This window comes from Mangifera indica, chromosome 16 (genome assembly GCF_011075055.1).
Source record: "Mangifera indica cultivar Alphonso chromosome 16, CATAS_Mindica_2.1, whole genome shotgun sequence".
Taxonomy (NCBI): domain Eukaryota; kingdom Viridiplantae; phylum Streptophyta; class Magnoliopsida; order Sapindales; family Anacardiaceae; genus Mangifera; species Mangifera indica.
In genome coordinates this window covers 11,425,399-11,439,245 of record NC_058152.1, presented here as the reverse complement: position 1 = coordinate 11,439,245, position 13,847 = coordinate 11,425,399, and the positions used below count along the sequence as shown (strand labels likewise).

Below are 13,847 nucleotides of genomic sequence, written 5' to 3'. Positions count from 1 at the left end.
TATCTGGAGGAGTGGATCAGCTAGTCCATTCAGCTTGAAAACTCAAGATTGACTATTTTATTCATTACTAACATTATTTATTTTGCTGATAATATTACTTACTCCCGTGTCCCCACTAGTAGCTCTCCGATGGTATTGACTACCAGTTGGACATTATGGTTTCTATCCAAGCTCAAACTATTATAGGTTTGACTTGGATCAAATCCACTCTATCACAGCTTTCATGAGTTTCTCATCCTGCGGAAGCATAAACAAAGTGCAGGAGAGAGACTTATCCGGTAGGTTGAAAATGGAAAAAAGTCGCGACTTGAGAAGGAAAACAAAGTAGCATAAACAGTTTTCTTTGAATATCTTATATCTTTCTATTAGATTAATGCAAAGTAAACACAGGATTATCGCATTACATAAGAAAAATGAAAACAGTTTCAGAAATTGAAGTTAAGCTGAATTTAAGAACCTCATAATGTTACTCCTTTTCAGAGCCTATTATCATTTATTTTCAGACGATAAGTAGGAACAGCCAAGAGATGCTTAGCTCTAGGAATCACAAGACCAAACTCCTCACTCATGTCCAATTCACTCGGCAGCATCCCATCCGGAAGCTCCCAATCAAAGCAATGCACAAGCTGTGCTACCACTTGCTTCACCGCAGTGAGTCCCAATTGCATTCCAGGGCACCCTCTGCGGCCGGAACCAAATGGGATAAGCTGAAAGTCTCGACCACGAAGATCAATGTTACTATTGACAAACCTTTCCGGCCAAAACTTCTCAGGATCGGTCCAGGCTTCTGGATCTCTTCCGATTGCCCATGCATTTATAACAACTCGTGATTTCTTGGGTATGTGGTAGCCATTTATTGTGCAATCTTCCACAGATTCATGGGGGAGTAATAAAGGGCCTACAGGATGGAGCCTGAGGGTTTCTTTCACAACCATGTCCAAGTATTCCAGGTTGTCCAAATCTGATTCTTCAAACATCCTGTCCAGTCCCACGGCAGTTTCCAGTTCTTTCTGTACTTTCTTCATTTCTTCAGGATGTTTCATGAGTTCTGAAAGTGCCCACTCTACGGCAGTAGCTGAAGTGTCCATTGCACCTGTAAGCATATCCTGATCATATCCAGCCAAAAAGAATACAATCATTAGCTTTAAACATGCAGAACTGAGAAGGAAACGTAGAAATTCGGGGAAGTATTTTTTCAAAAATGGAGAAGAGAAACGTGAAGAAACATACAAATATAAAAAATATAGGAGTTTTTTTTATAAATATCAAATTTTATTTAAAAAAATACAGCAAGCATATTTCTTTGAAAAAAAAAAACTTTAGCAATAATATGGTGTGCATTTAATCAACTTTATCAACCTATAACTAAATAATTGATGTAAATCAAATTTGACGAAATTAACTTTTTGAGTGATGGCCAACAATTAAAGAAGTCAAATATGGAGAGATGAATTTTAACACACTAAAAATGAAAGAAATTTTTGATGTTGGAAAAAATAGTGGATAAAAATCATATTTATAATTTGAAATTCTGAAATACAATAAAATATAAAATCAATTTTTAATTTAATAAAAAATAAGAAAAAGATAATCATATGTCAAATTTTCTTTATACTTTTAAAACACCGTTCCAACGTTTTGTACTAGTTTTAAAGCATTTTAAACACTAAAATATTTCAAGAATATAAAAGAAACTAAACTATACCAAGATTATGGCTTTGATATGCTCTCGATTAATTTTGTACTCGGTTTCTTCTGATCCCAAGAAGCTCAACATGACATCAACAAAATCTTTGGTTCTCTTTTCATCCTTGGATAGAACATGCTCATCAATAATCTTTTCAAAGAAGGCATCAAACACCTTGGAAACCGCCTTCATCCGCTTTCTCAGCCCCTGGAGATCAAGTGAAGCAATTTGGGGGATGTAATCACCCAAATTTGGAATGGCTGCCAATGTCAAAGACTCTTGGATCACAGCCTTGAACCCTTTCTCATGAAACTCCTCCTCCAGATATTTCTTCCCAAAAACCATTCGACAAGTCATGTCAGCGGTCAGAGACGACACCTTTGCAGTAAGATCAACAGCAACACCATCTTCGGCAGCCTCTTTTACATATTCAATCAAGAGATCAAGCTCTTCTTTTCTCATGGCCTGGAAAGCATTGATCTTAGCCATACTAAGAAGTTCCAAGGTGCACATCTTGCGGACGGTGCGCCAATAAGACCCATAAGGAGAAAAGGCTAAACTCTTATGCCCGTAACTAATATACTTCGAAGCTTCAATAGCAGGCCTGCTGGCAAAAATAAGATCGTGCGTTTTCAGGAACTGTTCAGCAGCTTGAGGTGATGAAACTACGACTGTTGGCATCAAGCCTAAGCGCATAAACATGATGGGGCCATATTTTTTTGCAAGTTTTTGAAAATCTCTGTGAGGAAACTTGCCTAACAAATGAAGGCTTCCGAAAATGGGAAACCCTCTTGGACCTGGAGGCAATCGGTTAGATTTTGTATCTTTTTTCCACAGCAAAGCTTGGAGGAAGAAGAAGAGGGCCACAAGAGCAAGTGAGGTCCAAGTCCAAGACATGATTATGCTGCAAATCTTTTGATTTCTAAAGGCTAAAACTTTGCTGCTTCTCTCCGATGGAGATGACAAATTAAGAGACCATAATAAAGAGATGGAACCAGTGCCTGTGAAGTATTCAAATATTGACAATTTAAGACAGACGAAAAGGATAAAATGGAGATAAGTTCAACGATCATGACCACTCACATAATTGCATTATCACAATGCTTTTCTCTGTTGAGGTACCCTCGATGATTTCTATTAAATGATGGCTGGACTCGAAGACTAAATTTGAACCGATCAGAACTCAGGCTGGAGTGGTCCCAACTACGTATTGTTAGCTTGAACTAAATTTTTTGGATTTAAACATACCCTTATTCGGACTCGGTTGGCATTGAACTTAGATTAAATAATTACTTAATATATCTTAACCAGAAATTAATGCAACCAACCACATATTGTGACTTCTCTAGGAACCTACTAATCTTTTTTTTGTTTTTTTCCTAATTCTCTTTATCTAAAATTAAAGCCGACAAAGAAAGAAAGTGACATTTTCTACAAGGTCCCATCTATAATTGATCAAGAAAATCAGGTATACAATATAATTTTTTAAACATTTCGTATTACATATTGAATTGACACCTTCTTTTTCTAAGGGAAGTTCGGAAGCCCTTAGTAAGGGATGAAGATTATGTCAAAAGATTCAAAATCTACGGGGGCAATAGTAAGAGTCGTGTAAGGACAGACTATAAACTTTGTGAACAAACTAAGATGTACATAAATATTTCGTCTAATCCAAACTTGCTTACAAATTAATGATGTGATTGTTTGCCCGAGAAAAGTCACAGAACTCCTAACAATTGTGTGTTTTTTCAAAAGGGGGAAAATACGAAACTTGTTTCAATTATTGAATCCCAAAGTACTCTAGTACACTCTTTTATAGCTTTTCCCTGTTCCATCATTGTCTCTCACTATTTGGGATTACCCGATCTAATAATAGCACAATTCTAATCTTCTAAACAAAAGATGTGGGACAAAAGGTCGTTTACAATTCTTTTTTAACAAGCAATATGAAAGAAGATTCAAAAAGCATAACTTCTACGAAATATCAGAAAGTTGGTGAGTCAAGCATGTTGATCATTTTGGGTTGATTTTATGTTAACCTAAACGCAACTTGATTCAATTGTGGATTGATTTGAAAACGATTCGAATTAGGTTTTATATTAAATAATTCAACCATAACTTAATTTTTTTTTGTTTTAGTTAAATTAATAAGTCATATTAAAAATTATTAATTAATGGCTCGTGAGGTGGATCAAGCCACACTCACTCCAATTTGAATTTAACTTAGTTTCAAAAATGAATTAATCCTCCTAGTTCAAACTTAGCTCGAGTTTTACCTAAACGAATTGTAGTTAAATCAAGCCAAGTTGATTTTTGAGCCTTCAATTTTTAATGTTTTTTCTTATAAATTTGCTAGACTATGATTTCAGCCTTTTTATCATTTCCAAAATAAAAAGGTTGAAACATTATTGTCATGCCTTGTTTAAAAATAAGAAAGTTGAAATATCATTGTCATGTGTTGTCAATTAAAACTCAAATTTCTTATAGAACCATTTTTTATCTAATATTAGGATATTTTATCAAATGCATTATTCACTTTTTTTCTCCGATATTGACCCATTCAGACAATGACCAACTTGGCAACGACTGCTTATTCTTTTTCTATATAAGAACTTGATGAAAATTAGAGGAAACTATAATTTTTCATTTTTTAAATTTGAAATTTTCATTTTTTTCACTCATTATATAAAGATGGTAACAACAAATAGGAATCAAATATCATAATTTATGTTCTCGTTTTATCTCCAATATGGGGATTATGGTTAATCCTTATTTCCTCCTCATGGAGAAAATTTACTTTTCCTTCCCCTTCTCATCCCTGTTAGAAAAATAATAGAATATTTATTAAATGTCAAAACATATTTGTAATAATTCAAAATTTTTAAAGATAATTTAATATATAAAGATTTATGAAATATGTATGGGAGAGGACAAACAAGAGAGGGGATAGGCTAGAGAAATGACAGATCGAAGATATATTTATTTTCATCCTTGATTATGAGAATTTTAGTTATCTCCATCCTTATTCATATCCCCGTCTTTATTAGAAAATCTCCTTCTCAATCGGAGAGGGACAAGCCAAAGATCCAATTTTGCAAATTGAATTGTCATCTCTATCAGTATCCATTTTCGTAAATAAAAATCGTTATTTCAAAAAAAAAGATTGAAAATTGAATTTAGCCAAGGGATTAGAAGTTGAATTTAAACTCTAGCCTCATATCTATCTAGTAAAGGATCTATTTAAAAGTCATCATTCGTTTCATAACTATAAAAAACTTATGGGTCATGTATGATATTTTTCAATTTAAAATCAAAATAGATATTAATGGATGAAAGATTATAAATAAAAAGTAACCATAATTGCATTAGACCAAATCATATAATTCCTAAACTGAAATATCTAATCAAAGAAAAAGAGTAAAATTATGTACATACACAGATATTTCATCATATGATTAGATTTTACTTTATCATTAATTCAACATAATTCAATTATATTATAACATAATTTTGTATCAAAAGTATATATACATAATATTATTCTATGTGTACATGCACTTTTAACTATACATATAGTGTGTCATGTGATTAAGTAATGTTTTCAAAGAATAAATAAGTGAAAATAATTAGACAAAGATAGAAATTTGCAAAGGTGAGTTGGACCTCCTTCATTTCTAGTTCACATTAAATAGGAGGGTTGAGAGAAGTCTATCTTCCAAACGCTATTTCATGACATGAAGAATCCTTGTGGGAAAAAAAAAAAATCAAAAATATGCTCCTTTGTTATTTAAGATTGAGAAGTGCAATGTCATCTAAATCAATTTGAACCAAGCAAATCACACTGAGTTACGATTTACCTGTTCTATTAATATCATCAAACCACCATAGTGAAGCCAGCATATGGTTTTGTAAAATTTTGCCATTACTAAGATCCAAATAATTGCAAAGATTATGTGTCATATCACTGAGGTATAATTTTGTTTAATTATTTATTATTTTAATTTTTTTTAAATTTGTTGAGAAGTTAGATAAGTATATTGTATGTTCTACTTTTTATTTAATTTGCCGAGCTAGAAAGTGAAAAACTTTGCAAGTGTGGAACTCATGCCAAGTCTCACCAATTGCAAAAGATCACAATTATGTTTGGTTATATATTGTTTTAATATGAGTTGGCAAGTTTGATAGTAAAAAGTTTTGCAATTATTAAGACTCGAATTAGGGTTGATGTTTTTTTTTCACAACTTATTAACCCGATATGAAAAAATTATATTAGAATTAAGTTTTTTAACGCAAAATATAGTTTGGATCTTGTTCGATAGGGGTGGATCCAACTGTAGTCAAGTCAAGTTTAGTTTCAGTTTAAACTCAAATCAAAGTCTTAATATATAATGCAAGCTTAAGCTCATTAAAACTAGTTCACAGTATCGTTAACTGTATGAATAATTAACAATATTAACGGTTAGATAAATAGTATCATCGAATGAATAAATAAATCAATTATTGAGTTAAGACGACTCGACCCAAAGACATAAACTATTAAATCTAACTCGAATTAAGTTCATCTAGTAAGAAATATTTACAATATACCACTAAGTCATAATTATGTTTAGTTGAATATTTTTTAATATTTATTTAATCTTTCACCAGTCTAACTAATCAAACCGGTCATTTGATCAGGCCAATGCTCAATCCAAGTATGAAAACATTGATCCAATCCCGTCTTTTCTCAATTCATTCATACAACATGAGTTTTTGTCATTTGATCCTAAATTTTTTAGTTTATCTGTAGTCACAGGTACTTTTGTCATTTCCCTTACATCCTGTATCATGGGTACTTTTGTCATTTGTGTCTATTAAAAAATGTTAATTATTTCTTTATTCACCAGTATTTCATCATTTATATTTAAGTATATAAAATAAATACTCAAATATATAATAAAATATTATTTTATTTGTAATTTAAAATTATCTAATTATTTATTAACAAATTATTTATATAATTATTTTATATATTTATAATATATACATATCATTTTATTATTTACTAAATTTACACTTTATTCATCAGTAGAGGTTACTTTTATCATTATACAACACCCGTAATGGCACTTGATCAGTTGACTTCAGAGATCAAGGGAGTTTCGTTATTTACTTACAATCCCCTATAACTATTGTTATTTTCGAAGTACCCCACAATTTCCACAATTCTTAATTTCTCTCCTTCACAAAATCCCCAATCAGAGCCTCTCCAACAGCACCCAAAGCCATGCCCTCACCGAACTTATCATCAGCGTCATCGTGTCCCTCTCTGCAACTGTCCTCTCTAACTTCTTCCTCCTTATTCACCCCAAAATCCTCTCAAAATTTCACCTTTTCCCCTCCATGGCTTGCTTCCAGGAAGCTCCCTATGGCCCGAATCTCCTGCGTTTCGACGCGACCCAGGAGACTGTCAGGTCGGACGAGCGAGGAAACGGAAACCCATGAGCTGGTTAGAGAGATAATGAGGAGCTTCAGTGACAAAACACCGTTGTTGAAGACGCTAAACAAGTATGTGACGATGGTGAGAACTGAACATTGTTTTCTTCTCTTTGAAGAGCTGGGGAAGGCTGACAAATGGCTTCAATGCCTTGAGGTTTGATTTTTTTGCACTAAAATGACTTCTTTTGTAGTTTCAGCTTCTGGGTGGTTTGATATTTTCCGGTTTTCTTGCACTGCTTGTTTTAATGTTTAAGAAAATTTTGGTTATTTGTGCTACATGATTGAAATTGAATTAGTATTTTGAAACAGTGAGATGTAAATGTCACTCAGGAGAACGCGTCATTGTATTCGAGTCTCCAGATATGGCTTGGGATATGAAAATCAGTTTTATTTCTGGTAATGGTACTAGGATTTATGGTGTTGTAACATTTCCAAAGTGTGATAATCTCATTAATACTAAATCATAGGAAGAAAGGTTACGGCATCGAGAATCATATCGCTGTACTGGTCCTGGGATTGTTGATTTTGATAGTCTTTTCTGTAGTGTTCGTAACGTACATTCTCATATGCAACATTGATTTTCTATTATAACCGGTTCAGCAACTTTTCCACAGTAGTATCAGTCATCCCCTGATGTTAATTTATAATTTTGAGTTATTTTATAAATCTGTTTGGAAAAAATGAGCTACTTAAGTGAATGCAAAGATATTTAGATTATGAATCTGGCATTTCCATTTCTAAATTTATGTAATGAACCATTTGTGGTTTGTAAATATTGAACTTTCAGGTATTCAGATGGATGCAAAAACAACGCTGGTACATTGCTGATAATGGCATTTATTCTAAGTTGATAACGGTTATGGGAAAGAAAGGCCAAACTAGGATGGCTATGTGGCTCTTTTCTGAGATGCGTAATAGTGGGTGCCGACCTGACACTTCTGTTTATAATGCTCTAATTACAGCCCACCTCCACACCCAGGATAAAGGAAAGGCATTAGCCAAAGCGCTTGGTTATTTTGAGAAGATGAAGGGAATGGAACGTTGTCAACCTAGCATTGTGACATATAATATTCTTTTGAGAGCTTTTGCTCAAGCTCGAAATGTTGCTCAAGTTAATGCTTTGTTCAAAGAACTCGATGAGAGTTTTCTTTCTCCTGATATTTATACTTACAATGGTGTGATGGATGCATATGGGAAAAACGGGATGATCAGAGAAATGGAAGATATACTTTCCCGCATGAAACGTGCTCGGTGTAAGCCAGATATTATTACATTTAATTTGCTGATTGATTCATATGGGAAGAAGCAAGCTTTTGACAAGATGGAACAAGTGTTTAAGAGCTTGTTGCACTCCAAGGAGAATCCAACACTGCCTACATTTAATTCAATGATCATTAACTATGGGAAAGCAAGACTTAGAGGGAAAGCTGAAGACATTTTCCTAAAGATGGCTGATATGAAGTACAAACCAAGCTTCATAACATATGAGAGTCTCATTACAATGTATGGATATTGTGACTGTGTTTCTAGGGCCAGAGAAATATTCGATGAGCTCATCAAGTCAGGGAAGGGGATAAAAGTTTCAACACTGAATGCCATGCTTGATGTTTACTGCATGAACAGTTTGCCTATGGAAGCAGATGCTCTTTTTGACAACCTGCGCGATTTGAAGGTGACTCCAGATTCGTCAACATATAGACTTCTTTACAAAGCCTATACCAAAGCCAATATGAAAGATCTAGTACAAAAATTGCTAAAGCGGATGGAGGGAGATGGTATAGTCCCAAATAAAAGATTTTTCTTGGAGGCTTTGGAAACTTTTGGATCTAAAATGGCTAGTCCAGAATCAGCTAGTGCTAAAACTGATATGAGCAAATTAGGGACTCTTGCAAAGACATAGGTCGATGTGAGATTTTTTCTTATTCAAGCATTCTTCTGATCTTTTACTGATTCTAAGATTCAAGGCAAATATAGCGCTGGAATGATGGGCAAGTTAGCACCTGATCACTTGGCTGTTGAGCGCATTGTTTGCTTCCATATGATCTGGTATGTATATCTTTGTAATGATGAAAATCAAATTGCTTCAGTTCAAGATTTGGGTTTAATTTTAAACACAGCCAACCGAGTTCTTATGCTTGACTTTAATTTTCATGTTTGATGAACCAACTGATAAGGGTTTAGTTCATTTAGTTCTCTACTAAATACACAGGCGCAGGATATTTAAGATCAGGATTCAGGATAGAGAAGCCAATTTTTCACATTTCTGTTCTCGTATGTGATATAACATGAATATCTTGTGTTGACGGACAATTGTGTTTCTGCTTGTTGATTACTGTGTTGTAACATCATATTTCCAGAAATCCTTTGCCTTCAACGCAGAATCTGTCGAATTTTCCATCAGAAATGCCTATGCATTATTGCTTGTTTAGGAGTTGCTCCCTTTTTGACTTGTTCATGTTGCTTGTACTCAAAGCAAAGTATCTAAAAACAATACTATGTGTACACATTTTTTAGTATATATATGATATGTTATTATCTGATTATATTTTATTTTATTTTTTAATTCAAAATATATAATCACTTGATGACATATATCAAATATATATTTATTTATGCATTTAAATTAGATATGTATGGATTTGTTATTATAAAATTTAACTATAATTTCTTAAGATAAATTGGAGCTCATACTTTTACTTTAGAGTTCGAACTTGAGCTGGCAATGCCCGAACTCATTGTTTGAGGTGAAACATCAAGTTGAGCTCAATTTGGCTTGTTTGAACCCCCCAAATCTAGAAGATTAATTTCATGCCTATAGTGTAATTGTATTCATGCGGCGAAAGAACTACAATTCTTCTGAATCTACTAAATCACGGACAAAAGTCCTTAAACTGATTGTTAATATGATACACACTAGTTTTAGGTCAAAATCAGTGTAAAGATAATAGGCTCTTCAGAATAAAAATACAATTTCAATTACAATAATACAACGACATTCAGACCAGCTTTGAGTGGGCAGCCATTGCTTGTCATAAACTAAGATCAAGAAGAGAACAACTCGAAGCCAGTCAGTCCTCGTCTGACTCTGCAATCAAGAATTCACAGCATCAGAACTGAACAAAACTGCGGAACAAATTTCAGGGGTGCATTAAACCGTCTCAGTTATAGTATTGTCTAGCACAAATTATCTATGAAACATAAAGGCCTCTGTCATTTTGTTTAGTGGGGGAAGCTAATACTACTTTGGTTATTCAGAAAGACAAATTCTGGTATATAAATACCTACCCCGTATTGCTTCCATGTTCTCCTCCTTGTAAACACCGAGAGGTGAACCATGAACAGAAAGAAGCATCTCACCAGGCTTAGGCAACCTTAAAGTTTTCGGGGTCATTCCAATAGATAGCCTTTGGCTGGTAGCCTGCAACCATAGCAACAACCATTATAGTCAATTAACAAATGAACTGTCCTCTGGATACCAGGTATAATTCCTCAAAAGCTATTAGGATCATCCATAGCAAAGCTTATGATATCAAGGCTTTTAGCAGTGAACTAAAGACAGTTGCAACCACTCATAAATTGTCTGAAACATGCAAGCTTTATTTATGGATTATGTTTCCCCGCCAAATAAGAGCTAATCATCATGAAATCATTTTATTTTAGGTAGGGGTAGATTTGAGACGAGCTCTTGAAATTGACCTCAATAAATTTAGAGCAAAACAAAGTCATTTTGATTGTAAGATATATATATATATATAATATGTTATTTTGCACTGCATACATAACATAACACAAAGCAAAACGAGGTCATTTTATCTATATATATGAGTAGCTCATGGGCCTATCAAGCAAAGTAACTGGAGTTCCCCCATGGCTAGAACTCTACAACATCACATATCCATAACTCAAGCTTGAGTCATGGCTGTTTGTTTCAAGCTTGAACAAGCCAAGCTAGCAATTGAACTCAAGTCAGTTCAGCTTGAATCTATGCCTACTTTTGAGAATCAGCAAACGTGTATAACTTGTTTAACTTAAAAAGTATTAGTAGTATAAGGTTTCTGCCCATATATGTTAGTTTGTTTCAGTGGGACTTATTATATACAGTTCAAACAATTTTGCAAGGCCCAAAACAGCATTTTATAATTTGAAATCTTGTCATGTTTTGATGTGTCTCTTAGATTGCTTGGACCTCAATTTGTTCTGAAAATAAAAAAAGAACTAATCTCCCAAGTTAACTGTGCAACGAAATAATGGCATCATAAAGAAACTACAAACCCCAGGAGTTCGAAAGGCATCATGCATTCCAAGCATCTGAGAATCACTCGGCTCCTCCGGAAACTGAAAAAAGAAATGGCAAATTTAGAATATTACAACGAAAAAAGGCTATTTAAATATTTATTCTCGAGTGTGGTGGGGCCTTTGGATGATGCTACAAAATGGGATTTTGATTAGATATCTATAAAGAAAAACAATAAAAACATAAAAATCAGTAATTGGTCAAGGAAACCTATTTTTGTTCTAGATTAAAATATTAAGGAAATTGAAGAGATTAGAGTCATGATCCTAGTTCTGAGAAGGATTAAGAAGGAACATACAAAGTCTCTGATCTGCAGGTTTTCAGCACCTAGAACCTTTGTTTTAACTGCCACAAAAACATATATCAATGTCAAGCACGGACAAATCAAAAGCAATCCGTATTCCAGTTCCAAATATCAATGAGAATTGTTAATTCACCATTACCTGATTTGGTTGATAACTCATAGCCACCAAAAGAGGGAGCAGCAGAGCCAAAAGGATAAGCAATGGACATCCTCTGCAGAAGGGAAGTATGTATATCTCTTCCATCAGCATTGTACATACATGAATTACCATCATTATCATTCCATTGCACTTCAAAATGCCCATTTTCTTTGTTTCTTACAATTGAAAGGTCTGGAAGATTTTCTTTGAAAAATTGCAAAACAGGGGTTTTCAACTGTTCCTCATTTAAACATGATCTTAGTAAACGCAAACCAGTAAGTGTATGTTCAATCTCCACATCACGAATAGCCCTAGCTGCAGCACTTTCTCGTTCAACTGAAACAAAATGGTGATAAGAATAATGGAACTCTAGTAGATAACCAAAAAAAATTAGCTTGATTTCAATAAGTTAAAACAGAAAAATCTGAGAATCAAGGCATAATCCATATTCAATCAGGGTCTAAAAAAACAAAAACAAAAAACTCCATTAACTCCCATAATGTAGGGGCATATCTGAAGTGAGAAGCATTCTATTATATCATACCTTTTTTTTTTTTCTTTTTAACAGCCTTGCATCAAGTCAACATTTTGAACTCAAATCAACAAAATGGTAGCTTAACATGGTATCATAAAACTTCAGCTTTTTTTGGTTAAAGTAATTACATAATATGAAATTAAGGACATTTCCAGTTCCAATAATACTTGTTTACATACAAACACTGATTATTAACAAATATAAATAAACTAACGTATCATTATATGATAGGGTGATTTTGAATTAAACTTATTACACCACCAAATCATATAATGACACGTCAATTTATTTGCACCCATCAATACATAGGTTTGGTCATCTAGTATTACTCCTTCTGGTTCAAACCACTCGGGGATCAATGAAGCAGTAACTTAACATAATATCATTAAGCTTAAACTTTTCTGATTCAAAAGTAATTACTTAAGACTAATCCAAACTGAAGAGCAGCATAGAATGAACTCAAGTTCGAAATTTTGCAAACACCCACCTGGCATTATTCACTAAACAAAACTATAATTATATATTTCCCCATTAAAGTTTGATTAAACTACAGAGAAGACCTAGCACTTAAAAAAGAAGGAATTCGCAAAAGCACGCATAATCACACCTTCTTGCTGCAAAATCGCAGCTTCTTTGTCTTCGATTTCGGGCTCTCTCGAGCCTTTGGCGTGTGAATCATCCGCTGAAACCGCTTTCTTGACCGGTTTTCTCCCTCTTCGCTTCGCCATTTAAGCCAGTTTGAATGAAGCTTGATAAGTAACACCAGGTATTCTCAATCATGCGTTTCCTCAGACGACGCCGTAGGCAGAAGCGAATTGTTTGAGAAATAGCGGTGGTTCCTCTCTCCGCCGGCCGATCAGATCTCTCTTTGTGTCTCTGTCGTTCAGAAGAAGCAAGGCGGGAGCCAGGACGAACCAATTTTGAAATTTTGACGTATGAATTAGAGATAAATGGATCTGAATCGGGTATGACCTGAAACCCATGGGTTTTTAGGTTAGTTTATATTTATATCGTATTAGTTCAAATTTCAGATCAAACACTTTCAACTTTAAGCCAATCTAAATTATAATTATATCAAAATTTTTTAACTTTAACCCAATATTTTAATATTCAAATTGACTTGACACAATCCAAATTAACACAAAAATATATATTATTTTCACTCTTCTATTCCAAATTATTATTAACAAAGTACATAATATAGCATTTTTTTTTATTTACAAATTATCTAAAAATTAAATACTAAGATTTTTAAAATACATCAATACTTTTGTTAACCAAATTACATTCTCACTACAGAAAAATAGAATTAAATATTTAAATAAAAATCAATAATAATATAAATAATTATAACTATATAAAGATGTAACTTTTTTTTAATTTATCTCTAACAAATTTTATTAAAATAGC

The 13,847-nt window shown here is 33.5% G+C and overlaps 3 protein-coding genes across 5 annotated transcripts; 1 reads left to right on the top strand and 2 right to left on the bottom strand.

The window, feature by feature from the left end:
- Positions 1-343: 343 nt before the first annotated feature.
- Positions 344-2,888, bottom strand: LOC123198835 (cytochrome P450 71AU50-like). The gene is made up of 2 exons (XM_044613622.1): positions 1,706-2,888; positions 344-1,106 (listed from the first exon to the last, which is right to left on the bottom strand). Exons 1-2 carry the CDS (start codon positions 2,582-2,584, stop codon positions 477-479), a joined length of 1,509 nt encoding a protein of 502 aa, XP_044469557.1. The 5' UTR covers positions 2,585-2,888; the 3' UTR covers positions 344-476.
- A 4,028-nt stretch (positions 2,889-6,916) lies between these two features.
- On the top strand, positions 6,917-9,708 carry LOC123198505 (pentatricopeptide repeat-containing protein At4g39620, chloroplastic-like). Of its 3 annotated transcripts, none has more exons than XR_006498043.1 (3): positions 6,917-7,319; positions 7,953-9,211; positions 9,523-9,708. XR_006498043.1 is itself a non-coding variant. In XM_044613189.1 (2 exons), the coding sequence occupies exons 1-2, from the start codon at positions 6,954-6,956 to the stop codon at positions 9,063-9,065; spliced, it is 1,479 nt and encodes a 492-aa protein (XP_044469124.1). In that variant the 5' UTR covers positions 6,917-6,953; the 3' UTR covers positions 9,066-9,281. The 3 variants fall into 3 exon arrangements, 1 of the variants encoding a protein (XP_044469124.1); XR_006498042.1 differs by having other exon boundaries at positions 9,375-9,708; XM_044613189.1 differs by lacking the exon at positions 9,523-9,708 and having other exon boundaries at positions 7,953-9,281.
- Positions 9,709-10,025: 317 nt separating this feature from the next.
- Positions 10,026-13,384, bottom strand: LOC123198907. Its single transcript, XM_044613712.1, has 6 exons — positions 13,045-13,384; positions 11,903-12,238; positions 11,758-11,804; positions 11,438-11,500; positions 10,451-10,583; positions 10,026-10,250 (listed from the first exon to the last, which is right to left on the bottom strand). Exons 1-6 carry the CDS (start codon positions 13,163-13,165, stop codon positions 10,234-10,236), a joined length of 717 nt encoding a protein of 238 aa, XP_044469647.1. The 5' UTR covers positions 13,166-13,384; the 3' UTR covers positions 10,026-10,233.
- Between the last annotated feature and the right edge of the window lie 463 nt (positions 13,385-13,847).

Coding starts and splice junctions, on each gene's coding strand:
- LOC123198505 (XM_044613189.1), top strand. CDS start 6,954: ATGCCCTCACCGAACTTATCATCAGCGTCATCGTGTCCCTCTCTGCAA. Junction 7,320..7,952: donor AATGGCTTCAATGCCTTGAG/GTTTGATTTTTT, acceptor TTGAACTTTCAG/GTATTCAGATGGATGCAAAA.
- LOC123198907 (XM_044613712.1), bottom strand. CDS start 13,165: ATGGCGAAGCGAAGAGGGAGAAAACCGGTCAAGAAAGCGGTTTCAGCG. Junction 12,239..13,044: donor TGCGATTTTGCAGCAAGAAG/GTGTGATTATGC, acceptor ATTTTGTTTCAG/TTGAACGAGAAAGTGCTGCA. Junction 11,805..11,902: donor TGAGTTATCAACCAAATCAG/GTAATGGTGAAT, acceptor TTTTTGTGGCAG/TTAAAACAAAGGTTCTAGGT.
- LOC123198835 (XM_044613622.1), bottom strand. CDS start 2,584: ATGTCTTGGACTTGGACCTCACTTGCTCTTGTGGCCCTCTTCTTCTTC. Junction 1,107..1,705: donor ATATCAAAGCCATAATCTTG/GTATAGTTTAGT, acceptor GGATATGATCAG/GATATGCTTACAGGTGCAAT.